At 37.4% G+C, this 19,259-nt stretch overlaps 1 protein-coding gene across 4 annotated transcripts in view; it reads right to left on the minus strand.

Annotated features, from left to right (window-relative positions):
- STK3 (serine/threonine kinase 3) overlaps nt 1-19,259 on the minus strand; it is a 126,722-nt gene that overhangs the window by 19,659 nt on the left and 87,804 nt on the right. Inside the window, exon 10 of one of the 4 annotated variants that reach the window (XM_061373209.1) lies at nt 11,628-11,709. The exons of 2 other annotated variants lie outside the window; for them this stretch is intronic. In XM_061373209.1, the coding sequence (XP_061229193.1) occupies nt 11,643-11,709 (67 nt within the window). In that variant the 3' untranslated portion in view covers nt 11,628-11,642. Of the gene's footprint in view, nt 1-11,627; nt 11,710-19,259 lie in introns of those variants that run through there. One more of the 4 variants, XM_061373208.1, reaches the window with a different exon arrangement.

The raw sequence follows: 19,259 nt of genomic DNA on the forward strand, positions 1-19,259 counted from the left end.
ATTCAGTTGGACTTCATGCAATGCAACACGTAACACTGAGATCAAAAGGTGTTACTAAAAGGACAGGCCAATATTATTCCCCACCTAAAGCAGCAAGCCAAAGGCAGTGGGGAAAGGGAAGTTTTCACTGGTTGCCATCCAGGGCAGAACATGGTCTAAGACCATGTGATAAGCTATCACAATACCTATAATGTAAGGCAGATGGCTTTTCAAGAAACAAAGTTTGAAGTGCAGTCTGATTGTATTTAATGACATACATGCTAATTTAAAGGATTCTATTAGTTTCAGGTGACTGCTTTGAAAAATTCAAAATTGGAACAAGTCTGAGATGTCTACTGCTAATGACAAAGCTCTGAACATGGTTCAGTTTAACCTTTAAAAACGTATACTGTAAAAGCAAAATGTCACTTCTTAACATAAGCCTCCCACAGGCAAAAAAACTAGAAGCCCTCCTATACTCAAAACATGAAGTCACCTAGTATATCCACTCAAGAAGGAAGAAATAGAAAAGGAATTTTGGCAAGGAACAGAGACAGGAAACTCTTTGTTTATGATTCTTACAATTGTCCATCTAAGATATGAGCTTCCCAAAGCATCAGTGTCAGGATGAGACTGACATTTATCAAAAGCAATCTTAAGACTACCAACCTCCTGAGATGTCTCCTGTAGATCTCCCTAAATTGATACAAAGTCCTATTGTATTTACAGCAAAATTATATCTCTTGCCTGCTTCACAAGTACACCGTGGCTGCTATTAACAGAAGTAATGAAAAGCAGCATTTTTACTCTGTACTTTTTTCCCCATAAATTAATATATACTTTTTTTTTTATGTACAAATATACAAAGATTCAACAGCAACCACCACAGCAAGCAGAAAAACTCCCTTAAAGAGTGCATGAAGAATGCAAGACATTATTCGGTGCATGAAAAGAAATATTCCATGTTCACAAATGTATCAAACACAGCAACTGTAGTTAAAATTTCACCAGAGGTTAGTTGTGATCATGGACTGCCTGGCACTAGCTACTATGTATTTAAAAGAGTACAAGACAAAACAAAGAATGAAGTTTGCTGGCACAACTGGTTAAAAAAACTACTCATAAAAAATCCCATATGGATAAGCCAGACAGCTTTCACTTGAAAACCTGACACTTACTCAATTGATAAACACCTGCATACAAAGTTCTTGGCAGCTTTAAAATACCTTCCCCCCCACCCCTTTTTTTCAAGAATAAAATATTCTTCAAGTTATTTCCTATCATATCAAGCACAAACATGCTTTCATTTAACTTCAGGAATGGAATGTGTCTTATTTTAATCTTTCACCTTTGTTCAGTTAAAAACGTGCGCTGCTGATAATAAGATGCAAACCAGATCTTATTTAAAATATGATTTATGCTATGTGTTTATATATTCTCAGGAACACTGCATTCCAAATTGATAACTACTTGATTTTTGTGGTTTGTTTGGGGTTTTTTTGTTCGGCTTTCTTTTCTTTTGCTTTTATGCTTTTAATATAGTCAGTCCTGTAAAAAGAGCTGGCAGGATCACTAGGCTCCTGAGTCAGTAGTTTCATACATCAGGCACTCATTTCAATTTTTAGCTGAAAAACTTTAGTATGCATTCTGGTAATAGACAGAGGCATTCCCATGGCTCTGGCACCAACGCCCACTTTTGCAAAGGGAACTGCATATTCCCAGACAGGGACTGCTGCAGGAGCTGCACAGCTACGGACCCTGCACATACAGCTGCTGGTGTATGAGTGTAGATACTCTTTCTCCCAGTGCCTTGTTAGATCCTAGGACACAAGTACATGTACGTATCAGCTTCAAGATGGACACATACAGAGCGGGTGCCAGCTTCACTGTCCAGTCTGCAGAGGAGCACTGGGACTTCCTCTGGTCTGCGGAGAAGCATTGGCAGCTGCATTAGGTTACCACCAATGACAACAGCTCCTCAGCGGCAGGTACATTCGACCACCTTTGCTTCCTTTATGATGGGATTTGCAATGTACAGCTTAGACCAGTAGCTTTATTTTCCAGTTTAAGAGTAGGATTATTATGGAACAAGAACCCACTGCAATAGTTTGGCAGCAGGTCCCAAGAAACTAATACTTTCTGGATCCAAGGTTGTCAGGACAAACAGCAAAAATAATGAAGTCATTTCAGTAGAAAATAAGGTTAAGGAAAAAAAACCAAATCCACAGACAGCAGGAAACAGGATTAGTTATGTAGCAGTAAACATGGGGAAGACAAAACCATGAAAACAAAAAAAGGGGGGGGTATTTTTAGAAAAATAAGCACTAACCTGACATGAAAGTAATTTCAAGCGCTATCACATTCCCATAACTACAACTAAACCAGCCCAGCAATACCACGGTATTCCTTCTTCCTCACTTGGGAATTTAACAAGCCTAAGTTCTAAAACAGATAATGAGATATCGACAGAAGATTAAGATTTATCACCTCATGCTTGTCACAGTTTCTGAACTTGCTGAAATTCTGGTCCTACCTCTACAGAAATACAAACAGCAAAAGGAATTATCCAGCTACTCTGTGCAAGCATTCTGAAATTTTTCCCTCAGGAAACACAGCATAGGCATGAAGCTCAGCAATTTGCTCCTGGTAACTGCATTTCCACCCAGCCAGCTACTCCTGGTAGGCCTTTTGAGGCACCTCTTCCATTTCTGGTCGTTTTTTTAAACAGAGTGAAGACGTCGATGCAAACCGCGAAGAATAGCAGCCTCTCACTAAAAAGCATTTCCAAGTACACTGTAGTTCTAAAGAAAATGTGTAACTAAATCGAGCTCTTAGAATTTCAGCTACACAGAAATATTCAAAATACCAAAGCCCATGAAAACGAAGTATAGACATTGCTTGTTCAATAAAGTATAGATGCTCCTCATTTCACCTGAGTTCAGTGGTGCCAATTTATTGGTATTCGAAAGGGCCTAATTTTAGAGCATGGACTTCATTTTCTTTTTAAAATTTAAAATAAAACAATAGAACAAATAACCAACACCACCAACCAAAAGAACCCCACAAAAACCAAACCCCCAAAAACATACCCACAAAAGAAAAGAAGCCCCCACAAAATCCCCACAGCCATTCACATACCACTTTTGTAGGTACTAGCTTAAACTTCATGCACCCCTGAAGCTTTGGACTATTTTAATTTTTGAAGACAAATCTAAGGGATTCCACTTACATAAATGAAATGGAAGCAGCACACTTTAGCATATTTCTCTTCGACTTTTTGTAGAATATACATGGTATGAAAAACCCAGGATGCTAACCTTGGGATACGGAAGGCCACAAAAGTCCTCCTGGTTAAACCAACTTCCTCTGCCCTGATCTGGTCAGATCCATAGTTTACATCCCACTCCAGCCCCACACTATGGGAACCACAGGGCCCTTAGGAGAAATTTATGCAGGTGAGAGGTGCAGAAGCAATGAATATCTATGCTGACAGATGACTTCTGCCTCCATTAAGGTTTGATTACTGCTGTGGAGGTAGTACAGTGGTGGAGATATGCCATCACTGTACTACACAGTGTGTTTACTGAGGAAGATATTCAATACACTAGTACAATAGTAGTCAACTCACTTTCAGTTATTATGTGATAGAACCATAGAACAGAATCATAGAATAGTTAGGTTTGGAAAGGACCTTAAGATCATCCAGTTTATGCTTCGAACCACTTGCTTGGTACCATGGCTGTCAGTGGAAGTTCACCCTAATAACATTTTGCAGAGTGCCTCAGAGGCTCTCTCACTACCTTTTTTCTTTTTCTTGTTTCTTTTTTAGGTCTGTACCATAAATTTGTACATCATATATATTTTATTTCCATTCAAATTTGACACTAGGCATGGGAACATATTTCTATGCTACAGGTACTTTTGTAAGAATCTGTGAGTAGTTTAATTTAAAAGCCATGGACAGCAACCTAAAGCAATTTTTGACCATGCAAAATGTTTTATAAATAGTTCCATGTGCACTGTTCATCTGGAGTCTCACTAGAGAGGAATAATGACCTTGTATTTCATTCTCATTTACTCTGAATTAGCCAAACCTTGTGTTTTTAATTACATACTTAATACACCTGGCATGGTCTAATTACAGAAAACAAAATATCATTTAAACAAAAGGTGACCTTGAACTTACTCTATCAAAATACCAGTTAGCTTTAAGTTTTCAGTTTTTAACGAACTGCCAAGACATGCAATGGCAATTTTCCAAATGTGATCATATGCCTTTGGAGCAACAGACTTAACTGCATTAGGAAACATCTGTACACACTTTTTATGGCTTTCCTCATTATTAATGCAAATCCCTCTTAGATTTCAATAGTGCTATAAACAGTTCTATGGGTAAACACTAAGTTCACACTACTGATATTTTAAATGTGTTAGCCTATACTAAATCTAGATTTGACAAGCAGCAGCCTGCTGAAGTGACTTTTTTCAGAAACTAGTGATTTTGTATGGAGTATTGCACCTACAAACAAAGGGAACGTGATGCTATAGCAATGACAATACGATGCAAAACAGCAAAGGGCTTTGACACAAGAAACTTGTGTTTTTCACTTTGACCAAATAGTGACAAGAAATTAGGAACAGCCTATTTCATAAAGCATCTAGGATTTAGAGTGAACAGAATGTAATGACTACACAAAATTCAATAAAACCTAAAATTTCACGTTATGTTGAGAGGGGGTTACATTGCAAATTCATATTTAAGTATAGGAATAATGTAAGTACATTTTGTCCTCAAAGGTTTTTTGCACTTGTGACTTTGGTCACCATTACAGCCCTAGCACTTCCCATTTCAACATGCCAGAACAGTGAAGACACAGCACATTTGAGACAAATGATGTCCATAGCAGTATTAAGGAAAGGCAGGAATTAAAATTTAAGCATGTTAAGCAAATATTTACCAAACTACTGGGTAATTCATAAATCGCTGGCTTTCAAAGATGTACTCTTATAATATTTATCTACATTCTCTATTACTGATCACTGTGTACTTCTAAACCAGAATATTACAACGCACAAGCAGGACAGAAGCTGCCTACTGGAAATTTGATAATGTTTCAGCATGAGAACAGATTTCTATCACTGCTGAGACAGCCACTGTTTTGCACACAGATGACAAGAGTGTTTTGCATATAGAGTAGGTCTGAATAGGTAGATGCTTGTTGAAAAAAAAAAACAAAATTCACTAATCATTAGGTTACACAACTTCATAAGAAAGTATCCTGAGTGAACAGTTCACACTTCACATGAGACCTGATGGCAGGACTCTTGCATCTTATTCCAGCTTTGCTATGAACTCACTGCGGAATTACTCACTCTCTGTTTCTCTGCCGTCATCCTCCACTACTCTCCATTACAAGACCGCAATTAAAAAAGTCCTTTAACAAATACTCAGATCTGAATCCTCTCCCCTGTCATCTCTCAATAAAAAAAAAGTCTCTAGTCAGTACAATTACACTGCTTTACCTCTACCAGAAAATCCTGTTCTTACAACATAGTCTATGCCAAATACACAAATATGGCACCCACTAACAATACTGTGAAATCATTTGTCACAGGTTCAAACAGTGTTTCAATCCCTTCAGATATGGCATGGCTATGTTAGCTTGGAATGAAGCTAATCCTGTCTCTCAAACAATGCTAGGGACAAACATAACCTGAAGCAAAAATAATGTGCTACATTAGCACAGAGGAATCAAATTAGAGGTTAAAAAGGTGATCTGAAGAAAAAAGCCTTGGAACCACACATGGCAAAATGCTCTAATACAGCTGAGTTCTCATGAACTCTGAAACGAATGGGCAGAAAGAACTTCATTAAAATTCAGTTTTTCTGTAAATAAAAAAAACCTAATATTTTTTTCCTGAAAAACATTTCGGGGGGGTGGGGGGGTGGTGGTGGTGGAATATGGTGTTGGGGGGGGTTACCATTTCACAGGTGCAACGCAGGCAAATTAAAATAAACATTTTATTCAGTTAAATCTGATCCAAATAAACTGACATTATTTAATGTCTGAACTGTTCAAAGCACAAAGTTCGATAGCCAAAATGACAGCAGAAATATGTGTCAAAAGTATTGCAAGACAAATCCATGGTGAAAATACTAACAAAATCCTAAAAATCAGTACACACTCCTCTTCCCTTTCCCTGCCCCACCTTTTGTTCTGGAATCAAGAGATGATCCTAAAAGTTTCAAAGACTGTTTCCTTAAGTTAGCATTCATATTTCTAGTAATGAACTTAATTAACTGAGTATAAGATACTTTTTTTCTTTCAAGCCCTTAATACCAGCCATAAGACATCACAACATAGTCCAAGCAGAATACCATTCACTCCAAAAAATCAGTCCTACAAACCGCTGGATTACATGAATGAAATACTAAGACTGAAGATAATAGCTCCATCTGTGCTTTCTACACTACACAACTATTTTAATAACACTGGCAGCATCCTTGAGGATAAATTCCTTTCTGTTTGCCAGTGGCTAGCCTCTTCCTTCCGTGAAACCAATAATCTATTTACATGGTATCTTAGAACAGTTCACACATGAAACAAGAGAGAGGTTTTGTTTCGTCAGGTTTGTTGATTTTGGGAGTTTTTTGGGTTTGGGTTTTGGTTTTTTGTTTGTGTATTTATATTTCTTTTTTAACTTGACAGTGTTTTGTCTTCATATTCAAAAGGAAAGGCTTTTAGCTTGAAAACCTTTCCTCTGAGTCTGCCTAGTGTCTGTTCAGTGTATAGGGAGAGAAAGTAGCTCCTTATGGAAGGTGGCACATGACCAACTATTCCTATTCTTATTCCTGGAGAACCAGCTATTCTCAGAGAACTTGCTATTCCCACCTGCAGGTGCTCTTGATTCAAGTACAGAATCTACGCATGGGGGAATCAATCATATTTTTGGCATCTACTGACAACTTTGTTATGCTCCAGGGACCTTCAAAGTAGCAATTAAGTCCAAATCTTTATTATAATTTCTGGGTTGGGTATTTATAAATTGTGAATATATTGGTTTATTTGTGCAATATTCTCCCTAAGACAGTCACATAAGGAAAAAGGTAATAACCTATATAACTTGAGTAGGTTATACCTCCTTGGAGGAGTAAGATTTGTTGAAGATTGTTCAAAAACCTATAACTAGGCATAACATCATAAATTTTGAACTGAAGATAAAAAAACCCATATTGTTTAGATGTCAGAAAACAGTATAAAACTATATAAAACTGTAACACAGGCCCCCAAGGAAAGTGATGGAAGTACCTTTGAATCAGATATGTTAAGCTAGTCTGGAAAAAACACTCAGTAACACATCTACTTTAGTAGGGATACAGAAAAGATCATTTAGTAAATAATTTTAATCTATCATTTTTAAGATTAATAGTAGTTTGGACAAGAACTCCCTTACTAAATAAAAATAATGCAGTGGTACAGAAGAAAATAAAACTTTGGAATCATTATTTAGTTCCTAATTTACTTTAAGACAACCTCTATATGTATTTGTACTGAAATTACCGTGTCAACGCATGCTAAGTATAAGCTTAGAGACGATACAAAGAATAAATCATTGTTCTGATACTTACGAGTTGAATGGACTTGCGTGGTTTTGTGACTTGTTTTCTTTAAGTTGGGTGTTCATTTAAGTATAAAGGGAAAGTGAAATTCAAGTTTATCTGAAATAAAATTTTTGGAAGTCCACAAAAGAAAACAGTCTATGTAAGTCACCTTTTATACCCTTTGCAAGAAAGCCATCTATTTACAGTATTTTGGGATCTATCTACTTTTAATCCGAAGGAGGAAAATAACTTGTACAATTCTTTTCCATTACATTAGGGTCCGTATTTCCATTTTGTTTGGGAAATCCCTAAGAGCTAAGGGCACAGATCTATGATCCTCAAGTAGTAGTGTATTCAGTTACAACATGTCTTCAGGGAAATTCTGCCTGCCCACAAATTAACAGCAGAAGTGAGTTTTCCTCACACACAAGGTGTCTTCAAGGTAACGCTGTCTACCCACAATTTAGTGACAGATGCAAACTACTGACTAAAGAAATGGTATCATAAACACAAGTTGTAAACTACAACTTAAATAACACAGGTAAGCCAAGTTAATGCCATGCTGAATTAGAGGCAGAAACATATTTGCAAAGAGGAGGGATGACAGGGTCAAAGGGGGTCAATACAAATTCTCCAAGAGGCAAAGCTAGAGATAGCAGATATCTAACAGAGATAAGAAAGCTTAAGTAGTTGATAAATACAAATTACTGGCTAGAAAATTCTAACTAAATCAAAATTCAGTTTACATATTCAGGGTTCATGTCAGAAAAGGTGATAAATCACACTTAACAAAGAATCTATTGGCAATGTACAGCTGACACAAAGGGTTTTTCCTGTGCCACTTGTGACATATTACATCTGAGATTAATTGAATACAAATTCTTTGATCTATCCATTCATTTATTAACTGTTTATCATAGTGTTGCGCCCAGCATTTATAGTAAAGGGAAAGGTGGAAGGAAGAGAGGTATGAGGTGAATCTGTGTACAAGCACATGGAAGCAATTAAAAAAAAACAAAACACACACACAAAAAACAAAATAAAGCATTTAAAACGGGGGATGCAAATGCTATTGTCAGTCTTACATGAGCATGTGGAATAGTTTTTGGCTCAGCTTCCTACTTGTGTAGTTCTCAGATTACTGGAATTTTACACCTATTGCAACAGAAACAAAGCAGCAGCTAAAAAAAAAAACCCTTTCTATCCAATTTCAAAAGCCATCTTCTTTCTATTTTTTTCTTTTTTCATACCATATGGATATCCAAAAAACCTTCAGTTTTAACCAAAATGCCAGTAATTGCTGAAATAAGAGAATGTGAATGTTTGCTATAGTCATATTAGCATATAAAAGTATAGCTCAAATATATCACCTACTATTTACCTCCACAACTCTGTTGCTCTAATACAGTTACAATTAAAATTGTACTGCCATGGAGAATATAGCCACAGACCAGGTTTTCTTCTCATTCCGACTGCTGCTGCTGAAGTTTTTCCCTTAATCTTTGTCCCAGAAAGCCTTACTACTGAAAAGAAAAAAACCCAAACCCTAACCCAGTTCTAAATGCCCAGATAGGAAATCAAAACCATAAACCTGGCAGTGAGAGAGAACAAGCATTACAGTTTCCAGTGTTACCAGAAGATTTGCAGCCTCATGGTGGTTTCACCCTTTTCATTTTCTTGCAATAGTGTGTGAAGTTAACAACCCCAAAACTTAAATGAGTGGTTATTGTGTAAAGAACCACACATTTAGATGTAGGATTCTTCAAGTAAAAGTTTCTTCTAAACTTATGTTTTGTTCTTCCTTAATTCTGCTTATTTTATTAAGCCAGTGGATGTTGAAATATACTTCCTGAAATTCTGTTTAATTCCCAAAGGGTTTTTTTACCTTTTATAAATATATGCCACCACCTAAAATAAGTTACTGAGCAATAACTACAATGTCTTCGAAATGCACTGCTCTTCGCACAATTCCAGAAAGACCTTTTTTTCCCTTTAGCCTTTGAATATATAGGCATATATACTCAAGGCTGTGCAGTGAAGATTGCTGCTAGAAAACGTGCACCCTCGGTTCCTTACATCCAGAATCCCAAGTAATTTTTAATAGGACTTCAGGTAGAGTTAGGAATATACACATGAATTTAATTGCTTGAAGAAGTTCCGTTATGAGCTGAACCTGCAGGTTGACTGATAAAGAAATGTAAAGCCTCAAGGAACATCATGACCGAAGAATTATTCTCAAGAGCAGCATCATGCCCAGAAGACCTCCATGATGGCACCACCCTTACAAAGAGCACATACAGAATTTATCAGGATAAATACACAAGTCTCAGGGATAAACACATTTATCAGATCACAAAGCACACTTGCGTTCATGTGGATGCACATGAACCACATCCCTAGCTCTCTGCAGTAGATTCTCCAGCATGCTAATCTCGCTCACTACCCCATTTCCCTGTAAGAAAATCAATACACAGACATTTTTGTCATCTATCTGAAAAGCTGAACAATCATCCTAAAACTCCTGGTCCAAATTTAAAAAAAAAAATTACATAATTTAAAATATCTTAGCATCTCAGTGTGTGACTTCAGTAAAAATGCAGGCAGGTTGATTTCCTGGCTTGAATCAACCTCTGCAGGAACCACATGAAGTGCAACCTTACATGGTTTTTTCCAACTTAAAGAAAGCCAGTATGACTCAAGATACATTTTCACTAGAAATTACCATTTTCACTAAAAGAAACAGAGAAATGAAGAAGCGAACATGTAGCCTTAAGCTCATAGAAATGATCCCAAAGGGGATGTAAAAACCACATTAAAGTCTCAATAAAAGCCCGGTTCACTAGATCAACCAGAAAACTCCTATTAAGCTGTTGGGAAACTTCAATGGAGAATGTCATACAAACACTTCCAGGAGAGAGGTGCACTCCTAAAGAGTGTCTGAAGAACAACTGCTACTTTTATTTTCAGAAAATGATCCAGAACAACATGGAGGAAACCTGTCCCTCAAACCATAGAGGGCGAGTATAAAGCTGGCCACCACCCACAGAAACTGCTTCACCTGGCTGTACATGTACATATAGTGAACTTCCTAACACTTTTTGATAAGGATGCTCTCAGAGGATCAGTGTAGGATCAGGAGACTTTCAACAATCTGGGCTGACTTCAGGAGTCAGGCAATGCAAGTCCTGTGACAGCAAGCCTGAAATCCCAAACCTAAGCGTTATCAGAGAGTTGGAATTGATTCTACAATAAAAACTGCCTTAATGAAGTTAGGGAAAACTTACATCTTTTGACTACCATAAATTACTGAGTATCATTACTAAAAATAAGTTGAACGAAAGAGACAAGTAAAATGACTGAGTCTAATGTATTAGAGGTACCCAAATGGGACCCTGTGGCTAAACCAGGTCAAGACATTTATTCACTTAATCAAAAATATTTCTTATTTGTTACCAGGAAAAACAGGCCCGCTGAAGCATCTCAGGTCCCAGAAAACTAGCTTGAGTATCTTCCTGAAGCCTACTCACCCATGATTTTCCAGTCTCCATTACCAGTATTGTCAGGGATATTAAGAGATTATCAGTGTAAATCTGACACTAGATATATCAACCCCATACATCATCATCTTTTCTGCAGAGCATGAAGATCTCATGCATCCTTGTTTATTCACACAAATTATCATCCTGGTATGTTCTTGATATATAGAAGCTTAGGTTGTTCCTAACACCTATTGCCACCATGGAGCACAATGTGGGACAGATGAGGTGGGATCAATTTCTTCAATCGCAACTGCCCTTTGCCCTGTATCTGTACAAAGCATGTGCCTGCCTGATGAACTTCACTAGCTGTAAAACTTAAAACGTTCACTACTTTCCAATCATGTAGATGTTGCAAAATAGCAAGAAGGCTCCGAGCCAGCTCTGACTCGTATCTGAGGACAATTCTGAGGACAGCTAGTCACTCCAGCAAAAAGTTAAAAAAGTGCATTCAGGCCACTCTGAAGCCCTTGTTACTACAGAGAAGGCCCTCTTCTGAGAAGTCCCAGAGAAAGATGCTGACTTTAATTAGAGTAGGAATTTGGAAGCAGAACTTCTGTACATGTGATATGGGGCAATTTGAGGACAGTTCTGTAAAAAGAACTGGAAAAGCAGCTAGACTGATTCTCTGTCTCTGGCAAGTCTAAGCAGTTACATAGAAACTCACTGGTGATCTTAACTGTAGGACAGATGGTATTTAGGCTTTAGATCACTGAGGGGGAACCAAACCTGGCACTCTTTCCAATAAATCAAGCATCTCCAATGGTGCTTCTTAGCTACTAAACTGTGGCCACACAACAGAAGTGTTTTATCAGGAAAAGATAAAGGAGAGCTGATATAGATCAAGAAACTTACCCTTATGTCAAAGGTAGAGATGAACTTCTAGTCATAGAAAGAAGACTGCTGAAATGAGTCAAACCAGGTGTGATGGGTTAACCTTGACTAACAACCAAATACACACCCAGCTGCTCACTCACTTCCCTTCCTTAAGCAGGACAGGGGGAGAAAACAGGATGAGAAAGCTCATGCCTCAGGATAAAGGCAGGGAGATTGCTTACTAATTACCATAACGGACAACACAGACTCAATATGGGGGAAATTTAATTTATTGCCAGTAAAAATAGATTTGGGTAATGAGAAACAAAATAAAAACATTAAAGCAACACCTGCTTCCTCTCTGTACCAGACTCAACTTCACTCCTTCATTGAAAACTCTTCTACCCATCCCCACTACCTGCCCACAGCAATACAGAGGGATAGAGGGTGAGCAGTTTTCGTTAGTCCCCAACAATTCCTTCTGCCACTCCTTCCTCCTCATAGTTTTCATCAAATCATACAATGGTTTGGGTTGGAAGGGACCTTTAAAGATCATCTATTCCAATTTGCTTTTTAAAAGCATTTTAAGGCTAGTTTCACTTCTCATAAAGCAGAAACAACTGACACTTTATCTTTCAAGTCTTAATCACCTTATCAGTCCCTAATCTGATCTCCCTAATCTATTGCACAATTCTGTAACACATGAAGTATTATACAAAGGCTGGATTGGACTGACTCTCTGTCACAATGACTGGTGTTCAAAGCCACTTGAGTCTTGTTCAAAGAAATACCTCTGTGGGATCAGCTCATATTAATTCTAGCGATGAGCAGGAGAAAGTCAACCTTCCTTCCTTTCCTTCTATCTGGGCTCCCAGCAGTCTATCCCTCTCCTTTTGATTTCCTCCCTCTACAAGTCAGCACACTTATTCTAACAACTGAAGACACTGTGATCTGGGTAGCAACGTTCTACAATTCAGTTTTCAAACCTCACCAACATTATGCAGTGGAGGGCTATTCTGCTTGCATGGATTACATGTTGCTTTTCTTCCTCCTTTTCCTTTTAAAATGGATACAAAGTTACCTTCTATGATTCTATGTATAAAACTGTTTGGAAGAATGTGAAGTCAAATACTTGAAAGACATTAGGGAAGAATATCTTACAGCTCCTTAACAAACCTTATTTTTTGCCTTTTTCTTACTAAACACATTCTTTAATCATACGACTGAGTTAAAACTCAGTTAAAGAATGCATCCATAATGGGTCAAGTGATCATAAACACATCATCTCTTAACTTCTGAGCATTTGATCTCAACACCTGAACAGGTTTTTTAACACTTGTTTGCACTTAATGAAATTAGGTGAGAATGCCTCACAATTATCACATCACTTCTTCCACAGACAACCAATAAAATAAACATCACAGATGAACATTCAACTTCCTATTTGATATTACAGTCTGCTTGTTAGAGATGGAGGAAGGTTTTCAATGCATGGCTCATCATGAACAAATCCAAAATAATGCTAACAAATTTGGAAAGAAAGAAAGAAAAAAGGGAGCTAGCTAGTGTGCTCTTTCTTCTCATAGCTCCTACTCAGTAAGGCAAAGGCTCTAGTATTACTATAACTGAGGTGTTTGTCTGGGCTCCCCACCTAATCCTGTGATGAGAACTCAAAATTTGTGCCTGGCAAGAATGTACTTTCCTTTCAGACATGGACCACATTGCAGCCACTCTTCTAGCTCTGTAATAAAAAAACTGCACTAAGTTGAAAATTGGATTACAGTAGAATCTACTAACCAAAACTTTCTACAAACCAAATATTTCTGTTAGCATGCTATACTGTTGTCCACTTACTGTGTAACAGTTTTCCCAATAAGCACAGTACGCTCCAGATGCCAGTGAAGTTCACTGCACTGATTTAATTTTCCATTTAAAGCTGTAAAATAGTTTCTTGAACTGGCCATTTGCAAATCCCCATATGTTAAAATGGCGAGCATTTCAGATAGAGTAATTCACTGATTAAAACTGTCGGGCTAATTTTCAGTGAAGGCATCTCAGATCTGGAATTAATTTCTACATAATCCATGGTCAAACAGCTTATGACTTCCATAACATGGGATATGGAATTGCAGAATGAAATGATCATGGTGTATAGTGACAGGATAGTTTGAGGACAATAGATCATAGCAACTGTTTTTCTTTGGAGGTGCTCTATTTTGTGAAGCTGCAATAAAATTGAGAGGATGAACAAAGGAATATTAGGAAACTGCTGCATTAGGATTTAGGTAAGATGTTTTCTGAAGTATCTGTGTTAATTCTAGGGTAGCGTAGTTATCTGTCAAAAAGGTGGGTGCACGGAACACAGCTTCGTGCTGGAAGTGGTGCAGCCCCTCCACAGGCACATGACTGCCGAACCTCTGAAACTTCACAGCGCTGGGTCCTCGCTGAGCTGCTGTTGTCATAGCAACAGCTCTTTAAAACACAGAAAACAGGTCAGGTAGTTTCAAACTAACCACTGTTTCCACTGTTGCTGTTTTCCCCTGTAGTTCTGAATTAGCCCACCTCTGAGATGATCAGTGGGCTGTTGCCATAGAGTCATCAGCCAGCAGAGAAGAGAAAACAAGACTCGAGTTTCACAGGCTGTGGCGATGCTTAAGTAACATGGAACTTGGCCTCCCTCCATCTACCTCTCTTTTTCCCAAATCGTTCAGAAATCCTCTTCAGGTCTTTTTCTCTGCAAAATTTTTTACTCTGAAAACTGTCTGGGGGCTTACATTTTTTGTTTAGTTCGGGAGTGTTTTGTTTTGGTGTTCTGTTTGTTTCTTTTTTGTCATTTCTTATTTGGGCTTTTGGTTGTTTGCTTTGTTGTTGGGTTTTTTTTGTTTGTTTTTTTGTTTGTTTTTTAACTAAAAGGGCACTGCACAATTTGGGAGTTAAATCCTGGTAACCGCTTAGTGTGAAAGGTGCGTTATTTAGCCATAATGTCATTCCTCCAACAGGCTCTATGTTACACCACTCAAAACACACTAGCAGTTGTCAGAGAAGCTGAGGTAGGGAAAAACATCTGCTGTACCCCAGGTCTCTTTGAAACCTGTGACAAGTTAACCAGCTCAAGAGACAACAAATGAAACAGCCAAGCATGTGCACAGCAAGCTGCGCTATGATCAACACACTCCTACCAATTCCTCCTCTGATTCTCTGAAGTAGCATTGAAGGTGGGCTGCACACAGGTGCTCACATCTCACTGAATCATTAGTCACAGACAAGATCCCAAAGGAGAAGCACCAGTTTCATTTTTCAGTTTAATGCCTTTGCTACTTTAATTGAATCTGTCTGAACGTAGGCTTACATATATCTACCTCTTTATCTTGACTCACAGTGGTATTCAATTAGTTAATGGAAACTCTTTAGAAAAACAGAAATAGCAATGAAATTTCAAATTTGCAAAAGCAAAATAAAAAGCCTATTCTACCCTATTCACACACATCACAAGCACCATAGAAATATCACACTGCTATCTCTCTACACATTATTAGGGTAACAGTTCTCAACTTGAGATGATTATCCATCTCTGTAGAGTGACTTTTTTGTGTGTGTGGATGGCATTTAGACCATGTGACTGTAACTATCTTATCTAAGCAATTTTAGAGTAACAATTTGCTTGAATCAAAATAAATGACCATTCTGGAAAAGTGACAATCCAGTTGATGCTGCAGACAAAAAAAAAAAGAAACAACAAAACACCATAAAACCATACAATGACATACCAACATACAACCACAAAAACATACCAACATACCAAGCAAACAAACCTTTCCACTAGAAGCACATGAAGAAATATCTTAAAAAAATATAAGCACCTCCTCCAGGTTCTAGTGGGACCAATGCCCAAGCAGTATCCAGTAAAAAAGCTTCCTCTTCCCTTCACATCCCTTTTAAGGTAACTATACCAAAATGCACAATCTTCAAGAGGACACAATGAAATGAGAGACAAAAATTTTTTGATAGCTTGTTTTTACTAAGACATCTTTTTGGATCTAGGCAATTTTCTGGGGTGACAAGGAAGAATGTTTCCTCCATTCTCACCTGAAAGAACAATATTCAAATTTTAAACCCAACTAAATACCTAAATACATTGGGCTGTAGTGACACCACAAGGGAAAAAAATGTCAAATATGTTTTTAGAACATTCCACCTAATTCACATTTACAAGCACTACAGCATGCTCATGCAGTTTTATGTAGTCAAGGTTGCAAAGTTCCCGCTTCTCAGCTAAGGACCTAACCTTGTCCATGACCCCAGTGTGCTGCAATAAAGTAAGTTAAATTCTTCAAAATGGTTTAAGCTAACTTTAGTCCTCACTATGGCACAATAAAAGTTGTCAAGAAAATGCAGCCAGGACTCTCAGCTGAGCACCTATCAGCTTTCTGAAACAGCTGTAACTGTGCTACTGCATCTCTCGAGCTTTTCCTACACAGCAGTTTTGGCATGGTACATCTTACTTAGATTAAGAAACTACATTTTCTGACTAGTATTCTATATCTGTACAACTCCTACTATCAACACAAACATAAATGTAAACAATACAAGATTTTTAAGAAGATGCTAAATAAGTGTTAATTCTTAAGGTATTTCTTTTCTAGGAACTAGGCATACTTATCCTAAACTAAAGAATATTGAAAGAAATAGTCTAAACTGTGAGACTTCAAACCCTAACTATAAATGCAGTTTCACATTTAGACACACAAATGAAAGTGGTTTCTTTAATAATCTGAGAAGCTAAAAATAGAGCTATCAGTAGGAGCTTTGCACTGACTTTAGCAAATATGAGATTAACACTTCTATAGAGAGTTTGACAATAGTTGCAGCTTTATATACTGGGCTTGCATAGCTTTATTTTTAAACTGTTACTCACAGCACCTTAAAATAGGTATAAAAACTTGCCAAATTAATTTAGGGGTTTTATTGGGTTTGTCAGTGTAGTTCCCCTGTCTTGGGTGATTTTACATATGTTTTGTTACTTAGGTACTGGTGCTACCCATGAGGCACACTTTTATCCAGACACAAATAACAACGACTGAAAGAAAAATAAGAATCAAGTCTCCAAAAGGTTAGTTTACAGCTTGACACTGCATACATCTCTATAAAATGCCTTAACTTTTTCACCAAAAATAACTAGTGGATAGCAATGCTACAACTCCAAATAATGAAAATAATTCTAATGTATGCATTTCACACATTACTAAAATACAAGTAAATGAAAATGGTAAGTGCATTTTTATACAAACACAGGTTTTGCTTTCAAGTTTCACAGGAGTTACCTTTTATCCCAGGGTTATGCAAGTTACAAGAAGGAATAAAACTTACATGCAAACAAAAATATTCTGGGCAATCCCTGGTTTGGTATCATGGTTTATGTGTGCTAAGTCCAACCTAATCAGATATCTGAAGATATTAATTCCAAATAACAAAGAACTCCAAGTATTAAGAGCCCTCCATTCGAAGGCAATGCAGAAGTCTTTCTTCAAATCCTACAAGTTATTTGCAAACAAAAACCACACAGATTTTTTTCTGTTCTTCATAAAGCTCAATAGTATTAAATGTCAAGCATTTATTTTCCAGCATTTTGTTTATGAAATATTTTAACGTCTATGCTTAATATACAGTCTACACATGGCACTTATTGGCTGCCAATCAAAACATGAGGCACAGAAATCTAATACAAGTTTTTTGGTTGAGAGTTAGCCACACAGACACTGAACTAATCCAAACTTTTCCCTGTTAAATTGCTAGAATCCTATCTGACAAGTGCTCATGTTCCCATTTGAATCCAGTGAAAATTAAAAAAAAAAAAAAAAAAAAAAAGAAGGGGGGGGGGACGGAATGTAGAAAAAGCTAAACTGGGGAAAAAAAACAAACCAAAACAACCATCCTGTGTTCCTTACCAAACCGCACAATGAGGAAATCCTCTTCAAAACTGAGGAGTTACAAAAATTAACTTAAAACAGTCTCGCAAAATTCCAGTCACCCACTCTCCTGAGGCAAGTTTTATTTTTACTTCTTTTCATTATCATTAATCATCATAGGAAAGAGTAGAAGAACAGATTTTGTCCCTTGACATAGAGATAATTTCAAAGAATTCAGCTGGAACCGTGAAGTAGAACATGTATCCCTTGGTGTCAGCACTCAGTTTGGGGATCAGACATTACACACAAAGATGTGGTACACTGTCTTGACACTAACAGTGATTCATGCAACATGGAAAGTGTTTGGATTAAATATCTCCCTCCTCTCCCCCCCCCCCCCCCTTTTTTTCTGTAAGAGAAAACAGAAATAAGACCTGAAACTGAATTGGTGTAATGGACAAAAAAGAATCATCTAAAACTTGTCCATCCACAGCTCTTTTCTTCCAGTATTTCAAAGCTCTTTCTAGGTTATACACATTACTTAGCTATTACACAATGATCTCAAAGAGGTATATTAGTACAGACAACTGGTTACTAAGGTAACAAGATGTTACTTTAAACCAGCAGCACTGCCACAGCTCATCAGCTTCACTTCTTTTCTTTGTTCCCCTTAAACTATGCACAAATTACAGACTTGCCATATAACCAAAGAGCTACACTTCAGTCTCTCCATTCAAGCTAATGAGAAAAAAAAGGAGGGCGCGGGGTGTTAGATGATGCAAGCATTTAAACTTAAACTCTTTGGAGTGAAGTAGTTTCATTCTTAACTCTATACTAAGAAGTTGAAGTTGGCAGAAATACAAGTTTAAAAGTGTCTTCTCACTAGAAACTATTTTGTAATTAAAAAAATACACTGCACATTGAAACTATTTGACATGATAAAATAAGATGGCAGAGATACTCTAAACTTTCAGGAGAGAAAACATGGTTAAGTCTTATTGACCGAATCTTGGCTGAAATATTCCAGAGGCAGACTCGTATTTGGAAATAACAGTTGACTGTAATTGTGAAAAACTGTCAAGGTTACCCAAGGTCTAGTTCCTCCAAGATACTGATGCTCCTAATAAACAAATTCTATGTCACTATTTTTGAAAGCTTGAGCTTGTAAAATCTATATATTCTCAATGTCTTTTATGATTACAACCATTAGCCACCAGCAGTAGCTTAAAAAGCCATAGGAAGTAAATCCATCAGAAACATTTACAGGAGGAGGTCACCTGTAACAATTCTCTGCTCCAAGCACGATCAACTCCACCAAAATCATCCCTGATGTGTGTATCTAACCAGGTCTTCAACACTCACAGTAATGGCAACTTCTGTATCCCTCTGAGGCAATCTGCTGTCATGCGCTATTATCCT

Source organism: Neopsephotus bourkii, unplaced genomic scaffold (genome assembly GCF_033783945.1).
Source record: "Neopsephotus bourkii isolate Nb327-2 ecotype Australia unplaced genomic scaffold, CSIRO-AGI_Nbou_v1 NB_1630, whole genome shotgun sequence".
NCBI lineage: Eukaryota > Metazoa > Chordata > Aves > Psittaciformes > Psittacidae > Neopsephotus > Neopsephotus bourkii.